At 40.6% G+C, this 20,822-nt stretch overlaps 1 protein-coding gene across 3 annotated transcripts in view; it reads right to left on the bottom strand.

Moving 5' to 3' along the window:
- The window catches only part of si:dkey-237h12.3 (teneurin-3), a 306,416-nt gene that overhangs the window by 35,981 nt on the left and 249,613 nt on the right, over positions 1 to 20,822 (bottom strand). For all 3 annotated transcript variants that reach the window (XM_017693371.2, XM_017693372.2, XM_017693373.2), the window contains 3 exons: positions 19,323 to 19,584; positions 18,443 to 18,710; positions 16,016 to 16,159 (listed from right to left, as the gene is read on the bottom strand). In XM_017693371.2, coding sequence (XP_017548860.1) covers positions 16,016 to 16,159; positions 18,443 to 18,710; positions 19,323 to 19,584 — 674 coding nt within the window. The remainder of the gene's footprint in view (positions 1 to 16,015; positions 16,160 to 18,442; positions 18,711 to 19,322; positions 19,585 to 20,822) is intronic.

The following is a 20,822-nucleotide window of genomic DNA, read 5'->3' as shown; positions in this document are numbered from 1 at the left end:
GACTCTACAACCCACACAAGTGGCTCAGGTAGTGCAGCTCATCCAGGATGCCACATCAATGCGAGCTGTGGCAAGAAGGTTTGCTGTGTCTGTCAGCGTAGTGTCCAGAGGCTGGAGGTGCTACCAGGAGACAGGCCAGTACACCAGGAGACGTGGAGGAGGCAGTAGGATGGCAACAACCCAGCAGCAGGACCGCTACCTCCGCCTTTGTGCAAGGAGGAAGAGGAGGAGCACTGCCAGAGCCCTGCAAAATGACCTACAGCAGGCCACAAATGTGCATGTGTCTGCACAAACGGTTAGAAACTGACTCCATGAGGATGGTATGAGGGCCCGACGTCCACAGATGGGGGTTGTGCTCACAGCCCAACGCCGTGCAGGACGCTTGACATTTACCAGAGAACACCAGGATTGGCAAATTCGCCACTGGCGCCCTGTGCCCTTCACAGATGAAAGCAGGTTCACACTGAGCACATGTGACAGACGTGACAGAGTCTGGAGACGCCATGGAGAGCGATCTGCTGCCTGCAACATCCTTCAGCATGACCGGTTTGGCAGTGGGTCAGTAATGGTGTGGGGTGGCATTTCTTTGGAGGGCCGCACAGCCCTCCTTGTGCTCGCAAGAGGTAGCCTGACTGCCATTAGGTAGCGAGATGAGATCCTCAGACCCCTTGTTAGACCATATGCTGGTGCGTTTGGCACTGGGTTCCTCCTAATGCAGGACAATGCTAGACATCATATGGCTGAAATGTGTCAGCAGTTCCTGCAAGATGAAGGCATTGAAGCTATGGACTGTCCCGCCCGGTCCCCAGACCTGAATCCGATTGAGCACATCTGGGACATCATGTCTCGCTCCATCCACCAACGCCACGTTGCACCACAGACTGTCCAGGAGTTGGCGGATGCTTTATTCCAGGTCTGGGAGGAGATCCCTCAGGAGACCATCCGCCACCTCATCAGGAGCATGCCCAGGCATTGTAGGGAGGTCATACAGGCACGTGGAGGCCACACACAATACTGAGCCTCATTTTGACTTGTTTTAAGGACATTACATCAAAGTTGGATCAGCCTGTCATGTGTTTTTCCACTTTAATTTTGTGTGTGACTCCAAATCCAGGCCTCAATTGGTTAATAAATTTGATTTCCATTTATGATTTTTGTGTGATTTTGTTGTCAGCACATTCAACTTTGTACAGAACAAAGTATTCAGTGAGAATATTTCATTCATTCAGATCTAGGATGTGTTATTTGAGTGTTCCCTTTACTTTTTTGAGCAGTGTATATAGCATGACATGGTATGGACAAAATGCACCAAAAATGCACCAAAATGCAAAATCTAACCATTGGTAAAAGAATTAATTTAAAAAAAGACATTTCAGCTAAGTGTTACTATGCAGTTCAGGCAGTTACTCTACATTGGTTGTTTTTGTTCACAGACTCTCTCTGATTGTTGATTGCAGTCTTTTTTTTGGATATATTCAGTTGTTCAGTGTTCTAAATGTGCTGTCCAACCCATCATATACTTAGAAATGAGTTTCATGATGGAATTTATCAGCAAACATGTCATCATACAACCAAACCCTGTAAAACCATATGTCATGCTGCCATAGTCACATTGACGGAAGTACAGTATGTATTATAATATGTAACATAGCTGCAGTACTAACAAGAGTGCAACATAGATCAGTACAAGCAGCATCACTGCAGCAGCAGAATCAGCTGAGCGAGCTGCATAGCAATGCGCTCTTCTCTGATTAACGGCCTCCGCTGATTAATTGATCACAGAGAGAAGTGGGATGAAGACGTGGTCAGAGGGGATCTCACGGACGTCCGGCCGATAGCAGCCTCTTTTCTCATTCCCACCCCAACAAATCTGCTCTTAACTAAGATGAATTGGTCTGGGTGGCTGTTTCAAGTCTAACTGCGCAGTCTGCTGACCTTCACAGAAAGACAATCCGATGGCACTGCTGCTTACTTTCACTCCGACTTTCTCACTGTGTTCCACGGCTGAGAACAGCTTTAATCTTCAGAGGTCTGGGGCACATGTTTCGCTGTACCAATTATATTTAAATAGTACAGCAATTTCCATGCATTTCCTGTCCATTAGATCAACACAGCATGAACTGAAAACCTACGAAGGTCTAGAGTTATTGTTGTTTTGCAATGCAGTCAATTTACGTTACATAATTGTTATTGCATAAGTAATTACATCATTACTTTTTAGTTACATCATTTATATTCTGTCCCATGATTTGGTTCTCAGTCTATACTTTTTTCTGTTTGCTTTGATCTCACAATATATGCCAAAAATAGTTGTTCCTTGCATCAAAGTAAATTTTTGTGCACAACAATTTAATTTTTTACATCAAATTCAAGGCGTCTTCGCTTCTACATACAAACACAAGTGAGGTATGGATAGGAAGTATTTTTGGTTTTCAGCTTGTTTCAATGAGCTACGATTGAGAAATTATTCAAGAAAATGAAAAAAAGTCATGTTTCAAGGCTTTTCATGTCAGGCTTTTTCAGTTCGAGCTGAAAGCAGTCGATGTGTCTGAGCTATGAGCGAGAAATAATTAACATGGAAATGTCATGTGCTTTGGTACAGTTGGCCACAAATGCAACTTTTATAACAGAAACTTTTCAAAAATTATTTTATAGACTGGTGAAGGCAGCATAATAGCTAGAGATGAAACTTATAGAAGACAGCTTTAGTGACTACACACTGCAAGGCCAAAAGTATGTGGACACCCCTACTAATTACTGAGTTCGGTTATTTTAGCCATGCATTGTTAACAGGTGCATAAAAACAAGCCAGTCTTCACAAACAAACATTGGCAGTAGATACATCACTGGAGAGCTTAGTATCCTTTAGCATGGCACTGTCAAAGGCTGGCTCCTTTCCAAAAACAACAACAGCTCAGTCGTGAAGTGGGTTGCCACACAAGCTCATTGAACGGACCACTGATAAATAATTTGTTTTTTGTTCCTTACAGAGTTCTACACTGCTTCTGGAAGCAACATCATCACACAAACTGTTTGTCAGGAGCTTCATAGATTGGGTTAATATAACAACCACACCTAGAAAAATTGTAGGTGTGCTCTGTGTCATCTGCCATTTTATAAAGCACAACACAATTGGACTTTGATGCAGGGGAAACACCTTCTCTGCATGGACTGCCTGGCTGAAATACAGAGCACAAAATGTAGTTTGGTGGAGGTGGAACAATGGACTGTTTTTTCATCATTTGGGCTCTATGAACTATGTCATTACATTGTAAAATAAAGGTCACCATCCGTCCTCCTTTAGATGTACTTTCCTATAGAGTTCAGCTCCAACCTGCATCTAACATGCTGCTAACCCATCTAAACACTCTGCTGACCATGAGCTCACCCATGCGTCAAGCCTAAGATCATCTGTTATGATTCCATATATGTTTTTTTCTCTTTTATGTGATAATCAAGTGCAGAAATACAGTTCAAACATTTCCTGAAACTGTAGAGTCGCCCTATCCATTTGGTCTTATCATGAGATCATACATGACTCACACCCAGACATATGAAGCTATGAAGAAGGACTGAGATACACGTCATCTGCCTCTCACTGTGTGGAACTGGTGGATTCATGTGTCCATCTACATTCTGGGTAAAACTGACCAGGAAATCACTAAGGACACCAGAAACCCTTCATTCCTCATTCAGTCCACAATGGAGATAAATGTGAAATGGCGTGCAGAGAGTTTATGGCTGCTGGAGTTGCTGCAGCAGTTTTGGGAAGTAGTGATGAAGATAACGGAGCATTTTGATATGAAGCATTTGAGTAGGATCTTTGACTACAATTTCTCAGAACAGCTTTGTGGAATGGTTTGTGCAGGGCAGTTTCCTTTTTTGGTATTACAATGTGAAGCCCATAAAGAGATGGTTCAGTGAGTTTTAGTTTGGAATGCTAACTGCAAGCAGGGCTTTTGTGTCCAACATTAATAACGGACTTCACTTTTGCGGCTGAATGCAAACAAATCTAGCAATGTTCCAAAGCCTTCCAATAAGAGTAGAGGCTGCAAACAATGGACAAACTCCCTATTAATATCCTTGATTTTGGAACGAAATGTTCAAAAAGCACTTATGGATATGATCTTCTGGTGTCCTAGTTTGGCCATACAAGGAGCTTCATCTGGCAAAATTAAAGCTGCATCCTAATATTACATGCACACAGTACTAGCCTTATATACTCCCTGTCCAGCCATTTAGTGAAATTACTTTACACAGTTTGACTTACACAGCAAAGAAAGTGGAAAAGCAAAATGAAAAGGTCCTAAAATAAAGATCTTTATGAAGAATGAAGTCCAAACTATCCTGATAACTGTTTGTGTAGAATTTTTCTCCCTGTCTTTCCATAATGCAATGCTTATGATCATTGATTATTCAATACATAGCCTTCCTGATCAAACAGGAATGGAATAAATAAACACATAAATAAAATGTCAAGCAATGAACTTGAATATGCAATGTGTCAGGTGTTTCGTGACATTTCTAAAAATATACCTCACTGGAAAGTTGGCACAAATCGAAGCAGAATGGATTTTGTTCCCAACATAATGAGCAAACATGGCTGTTTTTATGGGCTGAAGCAGATCAGATCAATAATCCTGCTCTCACACCTTCACTGAAAACAGCGCCTAAATCCCCTCAGTCCTCTCTGCTGTGGGCTGGTCGGAGTTTACATCGCATTCAGGTGAGTTATGTCTGTACAGAGTCACAAAACTGCCCAAACTCAACAAATGATTTGTCAATCAAATGGTTGCCATCTGATTGGAGATATAGCTTATAAATCTTTATGGAACTGAAATTGTGTGGGTGGTCTTCAAATAGATTAAAAGAGGAAAAACAATAACCATACATAAGCTTGTGGGGACAAAAAAGAAAAAAAAAACTATATTCTGATTATAAGCTTCACTACTGTATATTTTTTTTATTTATATTTCAGCTTACATCATTGCTTGACAGAAGCATGCTGGGATATATGCCTTTGTTACAGGTGAGAAAGTTATTGCTGTTTGATTATATATAACACCAAACATGCAGGAAATTACTTCTTTAGGAAAAAGAGTGCTAGTATTTCCTTTGTAAGCGAGGGAAGGATACAGATCACCTCTGCCTCTGTAGCTGATGCTTATTCATCAAAATAAGGTCATCACCTTCTGTGAATAAGGCCTCTGCCCTGAAAGTCACCCCTGAAGGGTACGTGTTCGAACACACTCGATCCATATTTAGTAGAGTTTTACTCTGTAACCAATCATATGCTTTTTACAGTCTGTTCTGAGATGCCTATATAACCCACTGTCAGATGATAAAGGGAGAGTCCTCCTGCTGCAAGACAAAACTCTCCCAGAACTGGAACATAGGAAGAGTTATGCACAGCTTCTCATCTTTTTATTTATTTCAAATAATTATTTCCTCACAGGTTCTACTTATCATTTTTTAACAAATCTATCATTTTATAACCTGACAAAGTTGAAATGGACAAAAGTATTGTAGCATCCTGCTACCAACTCGCTTGGCAGTGGATGTGCGGCCATACAGAGTGGCGAGCGCGGAGCACCACGGGTACTGCCATTCAGTGGTGAGAGTCATTCTTGTGAATAGTTCTCACTGTGCAGTTGGAGGATGTGTATATGTGTGGTTTGTGCTGTTCTGTGTTAGGCTGTGGTATAGTTGAGGTAATGTTCCTGCCTTCTGTCAGGGTATATGTATGGCTGTTTATGACATGTCTGATTCATAGCCGTTCTGGTAGAGCTAAAGGTAGGTAGGGCGGAGAAGGCTGAGCCAGGCTGAGGACTTCATAAAAGGAGCAGCATGGCAAAGATGGGCAGCGGAGGACAGTGGTCAAGATGGTGTGACAGCAGGCTCCACCACTGACCCTCATCATGCCATCTACTGTCATGACTACTGTCCTCCACTGCCTGTCTTTCCCACACTGGTCCTCTCTTGTGGTTGGGCTTGTTCTTCTTCACCATTTCATCGCTGGGTGTGCCATACTCCTCTAGTCTGCTAATCTGCTATCCCACTTCTGACACCACTGTGACATATGCGCAGAAGACCATGGCATGGGAAAGATAATGCTTTAAATGAGGCCTCCTTATTTGACACAGCAGCAGAAAAGAGTTGACAAAGCACCAAACCCACTGGGGAGGTCACCTTCATACTTCTACCTGATGGCGATCCCCTATACAAAACACCCACATAATAATACCACTTCCCAACACAGAATATCACAAACAACATCTACACATAACTTAAACTAACAGACAACAACATAAGCCTTTACGTGTGGTCACCTGCATGGCCATGCCTCCAGAGTCTCTTGGTGCCAGCCAGTAGTGGGTTGCTAAAGTATATTTTGTGACTAAAAACAGAAGCTTGAATTGTCAATAGAAATTGGGCAATAAAATTTGCTGTGAGTTCTTGGACTTCATGAGTAATCCAGCTATGTTTCCTGAAAAATAAATAAATAAATAAATAAAATCTCTGAGCAATGGCCTGTGTAAAATCAGGACCACCTCTGATGTCACATTTGAGTAAGAGAGAGCCAATGAGATCTTAGGCCCCGTCCTCTATCTCTCTCCCACACTCACATGTTTCTGAAGCTGTTGAGAGGTGATCAGACGCATAAGCCTCGCGCTGATGAGTGTGGCTTTACATTATCAGGAGCTGAGACAAATAGGATTGTCAGAGAGAAAAGCAGAGTCTGGCAGATTTATTAGGCTGCTGACAGGTGATGGTTCTACTGTGAGATGATGCAGAGAAACAGAGTAAATGAAGGGAGCCGAGGGCGCCATGCTCATATACGTTAAAGCTTTTATCTAATTTAAATAACTCCGATTAACCGCCCGGAGACAGATTTGTGTCTCAAAGCCGTTTAAAGGGTCATTCTTCTTTATGTTAACCCTCTTAAAGTCAAGACATAAGTAGATTACCATTACAGAGATGCTCACTCAGTCATGCACTTCTGAACTATATTAACTGAATTAAATGAAACAGCATAAAAGCAGCAACAACCACAACAAGAACAATAATAATAATAATGAGTGATAATCTGCGCCAGTAAACATGTGAACTTGAAAAAATTGTTGAAACTCTTTAGTACAGTTTCTGTTGAGTTTATAAAATGGGTTTACAGTATATCCACACAAAGAAGGCTGCAGGCCCTGATGGGGTTCCCCCCAGGGTGCTTAAAGCCTGTGCCGCCCAGCTTTGTGGAGTACTTCAACATGTCTTCAACAAGAGCCTGAGTCTCCAGAGGGTCCCTATGATGTGGAAGACATCCTGCATTGTTCCTGTTCCTGACGCCACAACCCAGTGACGCCAAGGACTAAAGGCCAGTGGCACTGACATCTCATGTCATGAAGACCATGGAGAGGCTTGTCTTGGATCAGCTCCGACCCATAGTCCAGCCTTTTCTAGACCCCCTCCAGTTTGCCTATCAGCTCCGTCTGGGAGTTGAAGACGCCATCATCTACCTACTCAACCGAGTATATGCTCACCTGGATAAGCCAGCCAGCTCTGTGAGAGTCATGTTTTTTGACTTCTCCAGCACATTTAACACCATCTGGCCTGCTCTTCTGGGTGATAAGGTTACAGTGATGCAAGTAGATGCCCCCCTTGTGTCCTGGATTGTTGACTACTTGACTGGCAGACCACAGTATGTATGCCTGCAGCACTGTGTGTCGGACAGAGTGGTCAGCAACACTGGAGTTCCACAAGGAACTGTCCTCTCTCCCTTCTCTTCACCCTCTACACCACGGACTTCAGCTTCTGCACAGAGACTTGCCACCTTCAGAAGTTTTCTGATGACTCTGCAATAGTTGGATGTATCAGCAAGGGTGAAGAGGAAGACTACAGGGCGACGGTGAAGGACTTTGTCGCATGGTGCGAGCGGAACCACCTGCAGCTCAATGTGACAAAGACAAAGGAACTGGTGGTGGACCTGAGGAGGGACAAGGCACTGGTGACCCCTGTGTCCATCAGGGGGGTCAGTGTGGACACTGTGGAGGATTACAAATATCTGGGTGTGTATATTCACAATAAACTGGACTGGGCTAAGAACACTGATGCCCTCTACAGGAAGGGCCAAGGTCGTCTCTATTTTCTGAGGCGCCTGAGGTCCTTCAACATCTGCTGAATGTTGACTATGCTCAGGATCTTCTATGACTCTGTGGTAGCGAGTGCTATCCTCTTTATTGTTGCATGCTGGGGAAGCAGGCTGAGGGTGGCAGATGCCAACAGACTCAACAAACTGATCCGCAAGGCCGGTGATGTTGTGGGTGTGGAGCTGGACTCGCTGACAGCAGTTTCAGAGAGGCGGACACTGTCTAAGCTGCAGGCCATTATGGATAATGGCTCCCACCCACTCTACGACATGGTGATGAGACACAGGAGCACATTCAGTGCAAGACTCATTTTACCGAAATGCACCACAGAGCGCCACAGGAAGTCATTCTTACCTGTGGCCATCAAACTCTATAACTCCTCCCTCAGTGTATCATATGTGTAATAATAACAATTGTGTGTGCAATAACTCAGAGGGACAATAATTTAAATAATTTATATAATTTGAACTGCTTTATACTAGATGTTTCATATTTACTATCACAGTCACCGCCACTTTACTATATTCATAAGAACTTAAATCTTGTGTACCTATTGCAAATTTCTCTTTATCTTTGTTTTAAATTATTAAAGTGTTTATTCTTTTACATGAATTGTTGCAACTGTAACAACTGCAATTTCCCTCTAGGATCAATAAAAGATTCTGATTCTGATATCAGCAGTAAGCTTGGACTATTTTAACAACAATTTAGATGAACGATTCTTGTCTGCTAAGCGGTTTGCTGAAAGGTCTTGGTTTTCCTGAAGACACTTTCTATTGATTCTTCACAAAATATCTAACCACAGTAAAGTCAGACCTCGTCAAGATCAGACAGATATCACTATAAAATGCCAAGCAAAGATGCCTGCTTTACCCATATAGAGGCCATATATCTGTCAAATTTACACAGTGATGATATTGATGGCTGGATTATCAGGCTGTTGTGTTGTGTGAACAGGTTTAAACTAAACTGACTGTTTTAAAAGTGTTAAGATATTAAATCAATTTAAAACTGTGAAAATTTTTCTGGTACCCATGGGTGGTCACCCAGGTCACATATATGGTATATCTGGTCATGATGATCAACTAATTGTGGTCCAAATTCAGCTATAAAGTACCACATGTGAGTATTACAGAGCGCTACAATTTTCCCTGATGTGATAGAGTTGAGGCAGAAAGTTTACATACTTTACTCAGCCTAAAGACATTCAAACTCAATTTCATGGTGCCAGTTGTTTATTTAGGCTAGCAAATTGGGGCAGCTAATTTGTTCACATCAGAGATGATTTTAAAGGTGCGTAAAGAACGGAACACTGCATTTACATTGGCATAGTTGCCAATACGGATAAGGAGACCTCTAGAAACCCCTAACGCTGTTATCTCCTCCTACAAACACAATTCCAAAATCCTAAACTGTTGCATGACTAATTTATATTTATGCCTCCAAAATTACACCAATACACCAGCCCACGTTCTAGCTCAGCAGCTATTGTGAAGAATGAACATCAATGGAGCAACTGCAATGAAAACGAAGGCCACGTGCAGAAATGTACCACTGCAGGCTGTGAGGGGATGTTGGCAAGGAACTGAACTGTCAGCGCCAGCTTCGTATTCTGTTCCACCTTAAATGCTACAGCTTGTACAGGGGCCAGAATGTACCTAAGGCATCATTTACGGTGGAATCGAAAACTATCAAAACATGCTGGTGAATGAAAAGCCAACTTCAGTTCCCACAGTTTTAGCAGGATCCTGGACAGCATTGATTCAAAGTTGTTAGTTTGCTCTGCCAATTTCATACCAGACAGTTTGTCAAATCTCGGACAACATCGAGTGGCATCACTCAACGTTTGACACTGAAGAGATGGAAGGGCAGTTCCAGCTTTATTAGCATCACAACCCCAACAGCAGCCTGTAAGTAGCCATGATGTGTGACTTTATGCATTTTTTGACAGCTGAAACAGATCATCTTAAACTGAAACCTTCACAGTGAGCTAACAGCTTTCATTTACTTTGTGTCACTGCCGAGATCCAAAGCAAATAGCTAGTATAGTAGTGTTAGCTACTAGCAAGCTCCACTGAACTAGCAAGAGTCGTTCCACAGAAACGGCCACTTTTTTATTTATCCATAGGAGTCAGTGGAGTTACTGATTATCATCGGTATTATACATAAGAAAGACAACAATGGTGACAGTAACACCAGTGAAATTTTTCATGAAAATGCATTTTACAAAATATCTGCTACAGAACATCAAACCATATGATGTCAATCATGGAAAATCCACTAAACTATGTAATTTAATCCATTTCTATGCTACTTTTTCATAGTACTTTTTCATATTCAAACTGAACCCCAAGACAACAACAAAGGAACTGGTGAAGGAGTTTGAGGCACCAGAGACCAAAGTATCTGCATCTTCCATTGAAAGAGCACATCTCCATGGCCATGACTCTTACACAAGGAATAAGCTCTTTCTCCAAGACCAGTATTTATGTAAGTGTTTTATTGTGTTCAAATGCTGTTTGTTGACTGTGTTAGTTGTACAGTAAGGTTTGATGTGAAGAAAGCTGCAGTTGTCTATTTTACCATCTTTGTGGGGACCCTCCACTTTCGAACCTCACTGTTTGCTAGCAGCTCAACATTTCACTCACAGAGAGACAACACAGAGAGTCCTAGTTAATCTGAATACAGAGGAAAAAATATTACAATTTATTCATTAAAAAATAAATAAATAAATAAAAATTATTGGTTTCCAATCAGCCACTAGGGGGGCACCGCAGAAAAATGTTAACTTGAATATGAAAATAAATGTCTTTAATTGGTGTTAAATGTGATTATCAAAGAAAAAAATGTGTTTTATTTACATGCAACAACTGACATGTTGAAATCTTGTAAACTCAGTCTTTTTTCAGTGTTGGACACTAGTTTTCTTTTTTACACCGGAAAACCTCTCAGCCCAGTGTGTATGTTATGCAGGAATGTCCCTGAGGCAGCGCACGGCCGCTTGACAGCCGTCTCGCTGCTTTCAGAGTGTGAAGTTTTCCGGGATTCTCCAAACATTCCTGATCTGACAGATTTAGTTCACATACACAATCCAAACGCATTCAATGTTTAATCAGCAGCCTCTGCACTTCTGAGGAATGAATTTAGGGAAGACAGGAAGTCTACACTCACTGTCACAACAATCTGCATCAATACATAACATCCATCAATAGATAATAAGTGGGAAACCACAGGGTTACTGAAGCCCACAGGTGCCCCAGAAAGTATTTGAACATTTGTGTTATGTAATAAGTTTGTTGCGTTTGGAAACTAAATGTAAAAAAAATAAAATAAAAATTGGTTTAATACATTTTTAGGGGTGTATTTTGCCTTACAACATCCTTCTTGTACCATTCTACCATAAATCGATTAAAATAAATTAATTACAGTACCTGTTTACACCAAAACTTTTACAAAACTTTTATCACAAAACTACTGTTGAAGAATTCATAACCATTCCATGTAGTAACTTTCTGTGAGGGGCTTTTAGAGGCATTAAACTCTTCAGACATTAGGTTCCTATCACCACCATTATGAAGTAATTTGACTCAGTAAGTTTCTCTGGAATGAAGCATTTCACACTAAACCACTCTGAATGAGTTTGTTGACATGAACAATTTAATGAAATTTTGAAAAATCCATGGAGTTCCCCTTTAAGTTAAAACACTGAAGCATTTTACAGTGTAGTGGCATTTATTTTAAACACACCATTCTGAGCCACTTTCCTCAGTCTTCTGCAGATTTCTGTCCAAAATGTCTTTGAATGCTTCTGAAATCAACTTAGTGATTATGTTTGTATTTGTACCCAAACAATAAAAGCATTATAAGGGAAAAAAAGAGTTTCATTCCAGAGTGCTGTTTCAATATTGTTAAAAGTTAAAAAAGTACTTGAAATGAATTACAGCTGATGTAAAATGATAAATAAATGTTTATTTCTCCAATAAAGATGGTATTAATCATAACCTTGCATTGATATGTCTTGCGTATCACTGCTGTTAATAAAAAAAACATATTTAAAAACCTCATATCTCCAAAATGGTAACTTTACAGGAGAAGGAAAAAACATACTTTACTTTAAATGTATGTCAATGGAACTTTTTGGGCCATTTTTGGTGCAGTCATCATGAAATTTAAACACAATGTAAAGGACGTCAGGCACTTTTAAATTATGACAAAAACAAAAAAAAACATGCAGATACGAACTTTTGTTCAGACACCAGCAAAATGTAAAGTCCACTCACAACGTACGTCAATATAAAAAAGGAAAAAAAACCTGAAAAACAACAATGAATGAAACCCTACAAAACACTATGAATATTATAAAACAATATTAAACATATTTGAGGAGGCTCTTCATCCTTTATCAGTAAGCCAACACACAAAGCGCAGAACTGCGTGAGCGTCCAGCGTGGAGTTGTCTAATAGCTGAAGTGTCTGTGTGAGTGCAGAGTGGAATAATGTTTATCGTGTAGATGAATCCACTGCGGCTCCACAGGTGTAAAACGAGAGGATCGGCTCTTAGAGAGGATAAAGAAGCTAAAGCTGAGAGAGGCGGCTAAGCGGGCAAGCATGACCATCTTTTTCAAGCAGGTCGGCAGATTAAAGGGTGTGGAGATCGCCAGGCCAGCTGGCACCATGCCAGAAGCTAAAAGAGGCTTAAAATGTGTGTAAAGCAGCGAGTTGGAGAAGGTAAAGCATCACAAACACACACACACACACACACACACACACACACACACCCCAATCCTGCTCACAAACAGCAGCTATAGACAATACAGTCTCTTTCTCCCTCTCTCTCTCTCTCTCTCTCTATAAATAAGTATATGTATATATATATATATATATATATATATATATATATATATATATATATATATATATATATATATATATATATATATAGGAGGAGCAGATGCCATATTAGTTGAGATTTGGTCTGACAAAAAACCTGTTGGTGACAATATTTGGTGAATTCAAACTAGTTTGGAGTACTGAGCTTGAAGCTTGTGCTCCTGGTAGTAATGCAATTATATTAGCAATGCAGTGGAAATAAAATGAATCTGTTCATTAAATTGTCCCCATTCAAACAAAAGCTAACCAGAGAATTTATAACACACCAATGTCTGTTGCATGCTCCTTTACAAACCAACCAATGATCATGTAGGTGATGACGATAGGAGGTAGACGTGTCATGCAAAGTTCTTTAATGTGCTCCCTAAATTGCAATGTAAAACCAGAACTTACCTGATTTATTGTATACAATGCAACAAAAATATGAACCAGGGTCTGGATATTTAGGTGTAAAAACTCTGTGAAGTGGGACTTGATTAAATGTCTTTCTTAGTCAGGTTTCTTTACTACATTCACATTTTCCACATGATGACATGAGGACTAATGAATTATTCTTAATTCTGAATTGAATGCAAACCATCCATTCAAGCAAGCAAATGGAAAACTACAGCATTCTGGGAGCAGTTAATTCTTAGAAACTAGGGATAACCAAATAATGCTGCAATTTTAGATAGAAATGCACCAAATTTACAGACACCTGATACCTGATCCTTTAATATTGGCTGAAAATCTATTTTCTGCGTTACAAATAAAACAGCTTGGCTAGATGGCATTTATTGGTTGGATTATATTTATTGCATGCTTTAGATTTTTTTTTAATTTACTGCTTGTGTTTAATATTTACTATTATATTTAGTATTAGTAAAAAGAAGCATGTATAACAAGTCATTTGTCTCATGCATGCGTCTTCTTCACTCGTACTGCCTCGCTGAGTTCAGTAAATATCACTGTCGTTCATGCTGTCAGTAACTTTCAGTGTATTTTCTAGCTCAGTTGAAATGTTGGGCCCCGCTTCTGACTGATACAGATAAATAAGGCTAAATCGAGGCCAAATGCTATAATTCTGCTGAGAATCTGGCATTTGCTTCCGCTCCCTCAATAACATTAACTCAAACTGTAAGTAAACACACAGCGGCAGATGAGTGATTATTGAAAGAAGCAGCTCAGCCGTTCAGGTAAGCGGCTGTGTTAGCGTGCTTTTCTCACTAAATCTTGCCGTTACAGATTCTGCCATGAGCATTTTTAGTGCTGCATGTCAGCCTACACCACGGACGTGTTGTTAAGTTTGGTAAATTGCTTTGTGGTATCAGTCATACATAGTATCTCGCAAAAGTGAGTACACCACTCACATTACTGCAAATATTTTATAATATCTTTTCATGTTTGAATACTATAGAAATTAAACTTGGATATAACTTAAAGTAGTGGGTGTTCAGCTTGTATAGCAGTATAGATTTGCTGTCCTCTGTAAATAACTTAACACACAGCCATTCATAGCTGGCAACACAAGTGAGTACACCTCACAGCGAACATGTCCAAATTGTGCCAAATTGTGCCCAATTGTGTCGTTGTCCCTAGCTGGTGTCATGGGACTCGTTACATTTAAAGGTTCCAGGTGTAAATGGGAAGCAGGGCTGTTAAATTTGGTGTTTTGTACAATTCGCTCACACTGGACACTGGATATTCAACATGGCACGTCATGGCAAAGAACTCTCTGAGGATGCGAGAAATAGAATTGATGCTCTCCATAAAGATGGCCTAGGCTATAAGAAGCTTGCTAACACCCTGAAACGGAGCTGCAGCACAGTGGTCAAGGTCATACAGCGGTTTTTCAGGACAGGTTCCACTCAGAACAGGCCTCGCCAGGGTTGACCAAAGAAGTCCACATCTCATATCCAGAGGTTGGCTTCAAAAAACAGATGCATCAGTGCTTCCAGCATTGCTGCAGAGGTTGCAGGAGTGGGAGGTCAGCCTAACAGTGCTCAGACCATACGCCGCACAATGCATCAACTCACTCTGCATGGTCGTTGTCCCAGAAGGAAGCCTCTTTTGAAGCTGATACACAGGAAAGCCTGCAAACAGCTTGTTGAAGACAAGCAGTCCAAGAACATGAATTAATGCAACCATGTCCTGTGGTCTGATGAGACCAAGATAAACTTGTTTGGCTCAGATGTGTGGCCGAGCCCTGGTGAGTAACACCAAGACAGCTCTCTCTTGCCTAGAGTCAAGCATGGTGGTGGTAGCATCCTGGTTTGTGGCTGCGGTTCATTGAGGGAAATATGAATTTCATGTACAACATGTGACATTATGAAGCAGTTGTGCCGCATGGCAGCTTTCCAACATGATAACGACCTCAAACACACCTCCAAAATGACAACTGCCTTACTGAGGAAGCTGAAGGTAAAGGTGATGGACTGGCCAAGTATGTGTTCTGTCCTAAACCCAATTGAGCGCCTATGGAGCATCCTCAAGCGAAGGTGGAGGATCACAAGGTGTCTAACATCCATCAGCTCCATGATGTCATCATGGTGAAGATGTCATCAAGTAGAAGATAAACATTATGACTTTGTATAACTGACAGTAATTACTGTAATAAAGTAACTGTTTATGGACAGTCTAAAATGACAGAAATAACTGAACTTTGAAGAGTTAAAAACTGAAAAAGTACACACATTCTGTTATTTTGTTTCAAATAAGAAGATTGTTTCCATTCATATAAAATAAAATGTCGATAAAATTACTGCTGAAAGTAATTTGCCTGAAACACAAAACTATGTTTATGTAAAATCATCACCTCAACTTCAGCATCATCTCAACTTCAGCGTAGGCTACCATGAGTGATGGCTACAGAACCAAAGCTTGAAGCAACATAAAGCAATATGAATGAGGCAGTGATCCATAATTCATGTTGGACTGAATATTTATGAGTGACCCCAGACCAGCACATGCACGACCTTTCAGCAAATAATAAGTGATTCTCTCACCGTTCTGCAGGTCGAGGACGTGATGTTTGTCCAATGTCCAGCCGCCCATGCTGGACGCCTCCAGCTCATATCCCTGCAGGCTAGAGCTCCTCTTCTCCCACAGCACCACGCTCATACACGACTCGTACTCGAAACCCACAGACACTGCCCAGAAACGAGACAACCACACCAGCAATCTGTCACAGCCATCTGCTATTAGCAAAACATTTCTCACACATTATTTGCTTTGCTGTATTTCTTCACCAGTTCCAAAATAAACATGTTCTAAAATTTCTGGAGATTGACGTATGCTCCATCCACAAATGCATGCTCTCGAAGCTGCTGCTGAGAGGCTGGAAAAGCTTTCCAGAGCGTAAAAATTCAATCAAATGAATTTAAGAGTTTGGAGTTGCTAAGTAACATAAGACAGCTTTAAAAATGATTTATTTAATAAAGGAAGAACCATTTCAACACATGAACAGTTCTTTGCCCGGTCAAATGGATCTCTTCAACAAAGTTTAGTTTAACTCTATGACAAAAAACTACACACAATCTAGGTACTGTCAAATAAACAATTGTGTTCTACAGTTTCTCATTAGGTTGAATGAATAACTGGCTCTAAATGTAGGTATTGTGATATAAACTGAGTTTGTTCTACAGTTTCTCATTAGGTTGAATGAATAACTGGCTCTAAATGTAGGTATTGTGATATAAACTGAGTCAGTTCTACAGTTTCTCATTAGGTTGAATGAATAACTGGCTCTAAATGTAGGTATTGTGATATAAACTGAGTCTGTTCTACAGTTTCTCATTAGGTTGAATGAATAACTGACTCTAAATGTAGGTATTGTGATATAAACTGAGTCTGTTCTACAGTTTCTCATTGGATTGAATGAGTAACTGACTTTAAATGTAAGCATTGTGATATAAACTGAGTCTGTTCTACAGTTTCTCATTAGGTTGAATGAATAACTGGCTCTAAATGTAGGTATTAAGATATAAACTCAATCTGTTCTACAGTTTCTCATTAGGTTTAATGAATAACTCACTCTCAGTGTAGGAATTGTGATATAAATAGTCCATTCTACAGCTTCTCGATTTCTACTGGGTTCATTGCCCTTGCAGCTCCGCCCCTAGCCCAACCTAAATTACTGAAAAATGATAAACATCTCCTGCACTTTTACTACTGTTACATTGGTATGTAAGGCATTGCTCCTTCTCCTGCCTGACCGGTTCAGTTTGAATGTCACATTAGCCAGAGGCTAAGCACTAGAGATGTTCCTCAGCAGGCTCCTCGATTTTCCCACAGAGATATTATCAATGACAAGCCTGCGACCTTCTGCAGCCCTTCTGCTTCTCATGCCGCTTCATTTGCAGACTAATTACACAGGCAAACAGTCAGCAACAAACAGGTGGCCTTTAGAGCTTTTATTTATTGCTTTAACAATGCTTAGTGTCAGCTCACACACCAGAGGCCAGGTGGAGCTCACACACACACAATAAACACCTACACTATCTGTTTGTGTCATGAATAATATTTTCTTTTTCCTGCAACATCTCCATGTCTTTCAGTGTAAATCAATTACACTTTATAATAAGCCATAATAAACAGAATCATTATCTGTTAGTTCATTAATGGGCGCTTGTAATTATATAATAGTTTTACATTGATCAGCCATAACATTAAAACCAAAATCATATAGGAGCATTTTGTAGTTCTACAATTACAGACTGTAGTCCATCTGTTTCTCTGCATACTTTGTAACCCTGTTCTTCAGTGGTCAGGGCCCCCACAGAACCACCACAGAGCAGATATTTGGGTGGGGGATCATTCTCAGCACTGCAGTAACGCTCACATGGTGGTGGTGTGTTAGTGTGTGTTGTGCTTGTATGAGTGGATCAAGCAGTACTGCTGTGCCTGATCCACTCCACACCAGCGCAACACACACTAACAGACCACCACCACGTCAGTGGGACTGCAGTGCTAAGAATGACCCACCACCTAAATAACACCTGGTCTGTGGGGTTCCTGTGGGGTTCTGACCATTGAAGAACAGGGTAAGAAAGTAAGCAGAAAAACATATGGACCATAGTCTGTAACTGCAGAACTACATAGTGCTCCTATAAGGTCAGTGAAGCTGATTAAAAGGACAGTGTAGAAACAAGGAGGTGGTTGTAATCTTATATATCACTATTACAGTAAACAGAATGTAAGGAAAAGAAGGAGTAAAGAAAGAAGGAGTCTCTACAATCAACCATTTCACTCTGAATGAATCATTCAACCACTATGAATGGCACTGTTTACATCTCAAACACAGAATTATGGAAGAATTTTGAGAAATAGTGAAACTCCCGTTCAAGAACTACTCAGATAGTCATTACAAACAAGGAATGCAATTAAATGAGATCAAGTAAAGTTTAAAGAAAAAGTCAAATTTTGCAGCTCACCCTCAGCCTTAGCCAGGCCATACACCCTCTGGCCATAGGCATCAGTTTTATCCCAGATGAATGTGAAAGAAAGCCTTGGAGAAGCTGGAAACTGCTTCTGGAACATTCTGCCCTCCACGGCAACCATCAGGTGCACCCTGGCCAGACCGAACGGCACACTGGACCCTGTCATGACCACTTTGAGGACAGGCTTATAGGCAGATGCCCGTGAGCTGAGGTAGACCAGACTGAGGTCACTGCCGGGGATGGAAATCTGCTCATGAAGGACCTGGAGGAGAAACAATGAGTGCAATGGAGCAGATATAAGATCAGTAGAATCTACACTGTTACTACCTTTTCTGCACAGCTGATATCACATCTACACTGTTCAACAAATGTTTGTGAACATCTTGTCGTTTTTTTTTCTTATATTTTACTATTATATATATATACACTAAGCTTTGAGCTGATTTTTCAGACCCAGATTGAGCCTAACCCTAAACTAAATGGGATTTTCTATGGTGAAATACCAATAACATTGCTACCAATGCCAATGACAGTTTCATTTCCAAACTATTGATATATCTATATAGTAAAGCATTAAAAGGAATAGAGCTTATAAAGTAGTCAGTGAGTGGAAGCACAAGGCTGGTGTTTCTAATAAAGTGGCCAGTGAATGGAGGCACAATGTAGGCGTTTCTAATAAAGTGGACAGTTAATGGAAGCACAGGGTAGGCGTTTCTTATAAAGTAGCCAGTGAGTTGAAACACAAGGTCGGTGTTTCTAATAAAGTGACCAGTTATTAAAAATACAAAGCAGGTGTTACTAATAATTTGACGAGTGAGTGGAAGTACAAGGTAGATGTTTCTTATAAAGTGTACTGTCCAAGCATGACACTCACCTGTGTCTCAGGTATGATAGGGTTGGCCTCAGGGGTGGAGCTATAGTAGGTAGATAGCGGTGATGTTGTGATTTGGGGGCCAGGTCTTACAAGGCTGTTGAGCTCACAGATGGGTGTGTCCCTTTCTTCCTTCCTCATCACCAATCTGTCCATTACATAAAACACTCTCCATGGCAACCACACAGTCCGGTGGACAGCTGGGTATGGAGCGCGAACAAAGCTCAGCGTCAGCGAAGCTCCACCATTCACTAAGAGATCAAACCTACAGGCACAAAAACAAACCCATTCTTAGAACTACCTGTAACATTCACATATCAGGCTAGCTAAAGGAACAGATGAGCAGAAAACCTAATTTACACTAATTTTACCGCAAATATTGCTATTCAGCCAAGCCATTTTGTTTTGTTTTGTTTTATATGCGCTGCAGCCTTGAGGCTAAGGAAGTTAAGACTACAAATATTTGCATAATGCAAAGTGCCACCACTAATTCAGCACATTCTCACCTCACCATGGCAAGATGTTTATCTTTAATAGACTTGCTTATATAGTTTCTGAGTCAGACTGTTATCCAGTGACTGTTAGAACTAGAGCTTTAGTTCAGACCACCTCTACAACACTAATCTATGTTATCAGCCCTAAGAAGAGGCTGTTCTAGATTAAATAATGATTATGTTGCTGTTTATTAAGGCTGGATATCATAAAAGGTTATCCAAACGTCAGATACCAAACATGTCTTGGCTGACCGACTACATTTAGAAAAATATGTAAATCAGATTTTCTTGCCAAACTATTCCTATAAACAGTGAGTCGATATCAACTATCATTTTCATAGCACTTGGGTTAGGATTAGGGTTAGGTTAGCAATTGTACATTGCTTGATAACTCAACGTTCTTTCTTAAAACTTATACATGTTCTTATCATTCCATTTTATTTCTCTAACACAATGTGAATTTTCAGAACTAATCTTGCCATAAAGTCTCAAAACACAATGCAACACCCACTTGTACTAAACACTCTCAGAATAGGCTAATCAACTAAATCTTGCACACGACCTAGTGGAACCATGCAATTTAAGTAACTGTCTGAGTTATTCAAGCAGATTAGCAATGCAAAACTTTTCATTCTGCAGCTGAGTCAGACCAGAGGGCATTTGAAGGCTAGTCGCGTTATGAGAGTTTTCCGTTATTATGCTGCCAATTTGTGCATCTCCTCTGCAAATTACATGCTTTGTTAGCCTCATCACACAGCCCCGCTAATAACAGTGTATCCCACATGCTCGGCTCAAGCTCAAAAATAAGGTTGGATTCATGCATCGAATGTAAACTAATAATAAAAACAAAGCTCCAGAAAAGAAAATTGGAAGGAAATAACAGAGCTGGATCTTCCTCTTTATTGAGAGGATCAGGGCTGTAAACTCTCCTCTCGGCTTTCATCCAGCGCTCGGCTGCTTCAGCGCGGGCTGAGAGAGGAGGCAGAGATGTGATGTAAGTTTTTAAACA

The sequence above is a fragment of the Pygocentrus nattereri genome, chromosome 8 (assembly GCF_015220715.1).
Source record: "Pygocentrus nattereri isolate fPygNat1 chromosome 8, fPygNat1.pri, whole genome shotgun sequence".
In the NCBI taxonomy this organism is placed as follows: Eukaryota; Metazoa; Chordata; class Actinopteri; order Characiformes; family Serrasalmidae; genus Pygocentrus; species Pygocentrus nattereri.
Note: the sequence above shows the minus strand (reverse complement) of the source record. Positions and strands in the feature narration are given on the sequence as shown.